General features: G+C 25.5%; 1 protein-coding gene across 1 annotated transcript in view; it reads left to right on the top strand.

Annotated features, from left to right (window-relative positions):
• The window catches only part of LOC111620989 (myelin transcription factor 1-like), a 73,402-nt gene that overhangs the window by 49,669 nt on the left and 16,334 nt on the right, over positions 1–7,399 (top strand). The window contains exon 13 of the mRNA XM_023363016.1: positions 7,195–7,237. Coding sequence (XP_023218784.1) covers positions 7,195–7,237 — 43 coding nt within the window. The remainder of the gene's footprint in view (positions 1–7,194; positions 7,238–7,399) is intronic.

The following is a 7,399-nucleotide window of genomic DNA, read 5'->3' as shown; positions in this document are numbered from 1 at the left end:
AGTAGGTCCGCTGCTCGTTTAAACTCAACGGTTTGTGCGATATCCGCTATTGGTCTAGATTCGACCAATCCTGTCGCCACACGAGTCGGCGATGACGTTTAACCGTATTATACGAGTAGTCTCTTTTAGCGTGTTTATACGAATACGATCGTACTTTTTTCGTATTATACGAATCTGTTTTATAGGGGGGTCTACTGTATTTCATTTATCTCTGTATTATTGATAAATTCAAAGCATTTTTAATTATTTACATTATAAAATACATAATTAAATTACAAAATTAATATTTAAATTAAAAATTATTTTAGCTACTTAGTCAAATTATATATTTTAATTGAATTCACTAAAGTTTTGAATTTAGCTAATGCATTAAATAAAACATTATATAATTTATATTGTTTATTGAGTAAAACAAATAGATAACAAAATTTGATTTGTTTATTTATTTTTTTAAAAATGCTATTAGCATTTTGCTACACATAGTGACATTTCTAATAAATTTTTAAGTTAATATGGATATGATTTTAAGTTCAGTTTTATATAATTAGTACTATTATACCTTTTATTCAAATTAAATTAAAGTTAATAATAGCATTTTCAATATATTTAATTTGCTATCAATAAAGTTGCAATCAAATAGTTCAGTGTTAGAATTGTATATTTTAAATGTATAATTATAAACATTTTTATTACATTTTTTGCTTGCTGTTAATATATTATGATTTGATAGGTAAATGTTTTCCAAGAGCAATGTTAGTACATTGAAAGCTTTTATAGTTTGTTTTTATGATTCTTTTAGTACATAATGCATTGAGAACTGTGATTCCATTATTTCAAAAGCTTTCTTCTGCTTTGATAAATAATTTGCTGAATGCTCTTTTTATATTGCAGCTGATAATGATATAGTTTTAAATCTATTTAATTTATGTAAAATAATGTAATAATATTCATATAGTTTATGAAATATTTGTTGTTCTTTGTAAAGTAAAAACTATGTAAATTTTTAAATATATATAAATCATTTATATTAAAAAAGAAGAAATACATCATAATATATATAGTATATACATACAAATTTAAACATAATGACTCTATCTTAATCAGTGTATGAGATGAATTACAAAAAAATTATAAATTAATGTTAAATTTATAAATTGCATTTTCTAGACCAAATATATTATTTTTACTTTCCCAGCTATTATAGAATATAATTCAAAGAAAGTATTGTGATCAGTTAAATTTTAACTTCCCAGTTTTTGCATTTCTTGATCTTTTGACATTCCAGGTCCCCAAATAATGTAAAAAATTTATATATATACAAATATTTGGTGTATATGTGTTGGCATCTGTTTTGTATTATATCTCAGGACTGAATAAACCAAAAATTTTGAAACTTGTCAGGATTATTTTTATATATGGGACACATTGATGATATTAAATCTTGGTAGTTAAAGGTCAAGGGGATGGGGAAATAGAGGGGAATCATATCTTGAGTAGGGACAGATTTAATGAAAGTTTCACTCATTATTAGCATTTATAATTTCTTTAAAAACTTACTCCTACCCCAAAAATAAACCTTTTGCCTTTTTATAATACTTAATATAAAAATTATTTTTTAATAAAATCTCATAATAGGTGGTGCCACATATAACTTTGCAAATTATGAATCCCAGAAAAGTCATGCAAGAGTTCTTATCAGTTTTTTCAATATCACAAATTGTCAGGAATCATTTGAGAAGTTTTTATTTGTGTAGATGTTCCATAAACTGACACTGAAAAGGAATAAGTCAATATCAAAATAATATTTTTGTGTAAATTTGAATTATTACAATATTTAGATTGAAAAACACTATGATAAACAAAATTATTTCAAAGATTTACAACAGTTATGAAGAGAAATATTATGCTTAATGGGATACATACATACATACATACATACATACATACATACATACATACATACATACATACATACAAGAGAGTTGAATTATCAAGATATTTCAGATGTTTAAAAAGCTGTGTTGTATATAATCAATCATATGAAAATAAATTGAAACAATATGCTTATAAATTTTAAATGCATTATGATTATTTATAGATTGCATTTTGAATGACTCACCTCACATTGAGAAACTAGTTATTTTTAGTAACTGAATGCATGTGCTTAGTAAAAACAGTTTTAAATTCATTTTATTAATTAAGAAAGTACAATATCAAAAAATTTGGATTTTAAAATGAATTAAAACTAAGAAAACCATAATATTTAACTTTCATTTTCAGATATTGAGAGTTATAGGTGAGTATAAAACCTTCAAAATTAAAAGCATGTACACTTTGCTGTTGTTGTAGAAATTAGATTACTTATTTTAAAAATACAGCATTCACTGCACATAATATACACAGGTTTTCCTATTGGGATAATAGAAGTTGGATTACATTAGTTTGTTTTATTGGAACACCAATAAAACAAAAATTAGGTGTAATTATAGATTCTGAAAGATTGAGCTTGATATTGGATGGTGGTTAGGTATATAGAATTCATAATTTTTGTAGTTTGATCATTATTCTTTATATTCATTTGTAATTATTGAAGTTTAAAAGAAACATTAAACATTTAATTTTATTTTATAATTAACTTGAGCAAATTGAATATGGTATAATATGTAATCAGATATTATGTCTTATGTATATTTACAAAATGTTTAAGATGTAAAAAGTTTTTCAAATGTAAATATTTTCTAGATATTTGATGTATTTAAAAATAAGGTCAATACTTACTTGCTTAAAAGCATTGGTCTTGTGAATAAAAAACTAAGTCTATTATATATATCTATAAATTAAGATTCTAGAGACAATTCTCAAAACAAAACTATTTCATCAATGAAATACTAAAAATAATAACAACATTTTAGACAAGAATTTCATTCTCAGTTTTAAAATACAGATTTCGATAGTGTACTGATATGTAATGTAAAACCATAGAGATTTGATTGACCTTTGTTATTAGTTCCTTTATATAGTACCTGCATTAAAACCTTAAATTAAATTGTTCAATAGTAAACATTGCAAATTATGAAATTGCAATGAATCGTACATGGGTAAGTGCTGCCAGATATTTAAAAAAGTGATATAAAATAGAAAAAATCTAAAAAATATATTTTTTTCCAGAGAATAAAAAATGCTAACATTTTACAGTATCTGTTAAGAGGTCAATGGCTTCTTTTGAAACTATTTTAAATATTTTTTGTTGTTTTTTAATTATTTATAACCTGCTGAACATTGTTGGCATCAGAAAAAATTGTATGGAAAATATGACTTGGAAAACCTAGATTCTGAGAAAATCTGCTATCCCAAATATTTCACCTGAAATATAAAGAAGGGCAAGTTCTTTATTAGGAATTGAACTTCAAAACACTACTCGTGAAAAGCAGTATGACATTCTGGATTGTTGTTATGAATGTTTTAGAACTCACAATAAGTCAACAAAAAAACAGTTTAAATGTAGAAAGTAGATCTGCGATGAGCATTCAAGTGCATTTGGCAACAATTTCTTACAATAAGAGTGAAATGATAACTGAAGCAAAGTTTGTCTCATTATTTTTAATATTAAAAAAATACAAAAGTATTTCTGTTATAATTACAGAATATGTGTAAGATACACATATAGATTTTCTTCTGAATAAAAAAACATTTATTTTCTAAATTATCATAAATTTTGTTATCCATTACAATAGTAATTCACACTCCTACTCNAGACACACGCACTGAGACCGATGAACAGAAGTGAATAAAAAATGGCGCTGCGAACTAATGTAACGTCGTATGGTGAGTTTTTGTTCGTATCGTGGAGCAAAAATATGTTCGAATTTCATGTATCCTGAAAATTCATATGCTGGGGTGTTCGTATCCTGAGGTACCACTGTATTTATAAACTATATAAAATTTAGAATAACTTTGTAGTTTAAGTAACATTTGTAAGTAATTAATAATTTAGATATGTTTGAAATTGCAATATATGGATGCACAAATGCATTTTAAAATGCCAAATATATTCTCTTTAAAATTCCTGAAATATGCATTATGCATGTTTAAAAAGTCAGTAAAATATACTAAAACTGGTAGGTTGAAAATGCATATATACTTCTGTCTCTGAGGAAATCTTACTAATGTTTATTACATCACACTTTTTAGGTGGGAAGGGATAAAAATGTAACAATAGGTGATGCAAGGGATTTCAAAAATTATGACTTTACAAAACATGCATTGTTTCATTTAGGAGGTGCTCATTGAAGTCAATTATGAATAAGTTACATGTTCAGTAAAATTTTATAACTTTCTATATTACTTAATCAATCATTATTGAATTTATTTCTATATGTACAATTGTCTAGAAGATTTTTGAAGATGTTAGGATTATTCTAGTTTCCCTCATCCTATGCTTTTGTCACTGTTCTAAAGTAGTTACTGTATATATTTTCGTTTTTAGCCCTGCACAAATAATGAGAAATGAGTAAATGGTCTTATTAAGTTATTAACTACAGTCACTATAGATTTAGTGTTGAAGTTGTTATTAATATTTCTTCCCAACTGATATCATGAAATCTACTAAAGTTATAAGACAGCAACTGCACACCGGGTTGTATATAGCAAAATATGACCTACTTGAACCTATAACCAGTGCGTATAGAGTTTAATCTTCCAAAACGAACATTTTCTTAACCCCTTCTGGGTTCTTCTTCAGGTAAATCAGCTGGATTGAACACAAAAATGAAAAATTTGATATGTTCTGAACAAATCCGAATGCTGTAGATTTTGAAAACTACAGCATTCGAATTAGATTAAACTCTATACGCACCGGTTATAGGTTCAAGTAGGTCATATTTTTCCCTACTAAAGTTAATTTCAGTGCAACTAGAACTTGTCTGTAAAGAATTTTTTGAAAGATTTAAATTTAACATTATTAAATTAATGAATATAACATTTACAATAACTTTAGGAAATTCAAAGAAGTTTAAGAATTTGAAAAATGAGAGATTTCCATGGCAAAGTAAAATGTGTCATTTTTGGGACTTTAAAAGAATGCAAGTTAGACTGTTTAAATTTAAAACATTTGAGTTTTGCATGCCCATCTCTAATTAGATGGCAGGGTGATATTTCTTGATTACAAGATGTGAATTGTAGTGGTGAAAAAAAGAGTCCCTGCACAGATAGCAAAAATGGACTATAGATCATTTGAAAAAAATAGCACTTGAGATCATGAAAACAAGAGTACTTTTCTGTTAAAGGGATGTCAGCTGATATGGTAAGATTCAAGTTCTGAATGAGGGGTTTGCACCACTCCCAGAATTGTTGACCCTTCATGAGATATTCACCTTCAAAGATCAATTTTTAATATGTATCAGTATACTGCCTATTCTACATGCTTCACATGTAGTTGTGTGCTTCAGTGCTTGCTATTGCTTGCACCTTAACACTCAGGTGGGTATGAATCCCCCTCTAATTCTACATAACATCAAATACTCTATGAACAGTCAAGTGGGCTATTCAAAGCTGGCATAGTCACATGCGCTAAATAGTTAAACACATCTCTTAGTGATCAATAGGATGACTCTCATGCCAAAATACTGTATAATAAAATAAAATGGAGAAGACACTGAGGTTGGTGTTACATGTCGGCTAAAAACAAAAATGTACATGTAACTCCAACCTCAGTGTCTTCTCCATTTTATTTTATTATAGTTAAACACAATAGTCTTAGCAGAATGATGTGGGCTACAGTGTCGCGCATCAGATTAATGTTACAACTGGCATCCCATTAACAGAAAAGAACCAAAACAAGTTTATAAAGCACTTATTTAGTTAGAAAAATGGTCAGATTTGCAAAATGTGCAGTAAAAATCCTAAATGCATATTCTGTGCATATTTAAAAATGCATATAAAATATGCATTGTCAAACACCCTTAATTTGATACTTTATTCCAAATCATGTTTGCATTGAAATTTTAACTTCATAACATTTAAGGGGAAAAACTGTATATCATTCAAATCCAGCCTGTAGTAATTAAGGTTATTTGTAATTTGCTGCAAATGTTAATCAACAGTGATTGCTGATTTAAAGATGAATTTGCCTATTGTCAAATAGATGCTGAATACAATTACAATATCTGATTTTGATCTTTTGAATGCTGTTATTAATGAGGACACAGTGTAAAATAATAAAATATAAATATGAAAAACAATAATTAGTCTGTGCAAATAGAATAAAATATTAAAATGCATTTAATGTGTAAGTTATTGTAAAATTTAAAACAAACAATAGTGTAAAACAAAATTTTACAAACAATAATTAAATAATATGAAATATATATATATATGAATAAATATAGGTTTTAACAATATGATAAAAGTATTTATATATAAATAGAATAAAAAAAACAACAAAACTAAATGTATATCAAAGCAAATCAATTAAGTAGTAATATCTATATTTCTTATATATTTATCACTTGTTTAGTGATTATGGATCCACTGTATATACCTAAATGCAATAAGATTAGTATTTAACATCATTACATATAGATAAATTAAAAAATTACTTTTAATTAATATTTATTTTGAAATTGTTGTGTGTTTATGACAATTATTTTGCTAAATAAAATTATTTTTAGTATGTAATAATCCACAAAATGATTGGTATTTAGTTTGTCCTTGTGATGAGGAAAGAAGCAGCTTTCTTCTCACTAGAAAATTTTTTATCATGCTTTTTTTCTAAATTTTCTATTTTTATCTAAATTGAAGGCTCATAATGCTTACACTTGCAGTTCTGAAAATAGGACTATATAAGATTCTGTTCTTGCAGTATTAAATTTATTTATTAAATAAGATTATGTTACTGAAAAATTAAAGAAAGAATAATTGTTATATCTATTTATATTAATAATTGACAGTATTAATAATAAAATAGAATATATTAATATTAATCAAACAATCTACATCATTACTTGTAACTTGAATTTCATTTATAGTTATAGTCAGTCTTACAATACAGTATAAGTATGTTGTTTAATATTTTACTCAAATAAATTTTAATATATATTTATAAATTTGAATTTTTTAACTATTATTTAATTATATTATGAATAACAATTAGAAAAAGTTTTATCATATGATGATATATATTGTTATATTAATTAATTCTTATTTTTAAGTTGTTTGTTATTTCATATGAAATGGTTTTGTAAGTATTGTGTTAACATCACTTTGTATCATATCAGTTTTATTATTGTATCAATAGATATAAAAATTTTAAATGAAAGAATATTACACAAAATTTTTATAATATAAAATACAAAATTTATTACTATATCATAAAAAATTGCTTATTCTTTGCAACATAATA

This window comes from Centruroides sculpturatus, unplaced genomic scaffold (assembly GCF_000671375.1).
Source record: "Centruroides sculpturatus isolate CEXI.00-Female unplaced genomic scaffold, Cexi_2.0 scaffold297, whole genome shotgun sequence".
In the NCBI taxonomy this organism is placed as follows: domain Eukaryota; kingdom Metazoa; phylum Arthropoda; class Arachnida; order Scorpiones; family Buthidae; genus Centruroides; species Centruroides sculpturatus.
The sequence above is the reverse complement of the archived record's forward strand: the minus strand, read 5'-3'. Positions and strand labels throughout refer to the sequence as shown.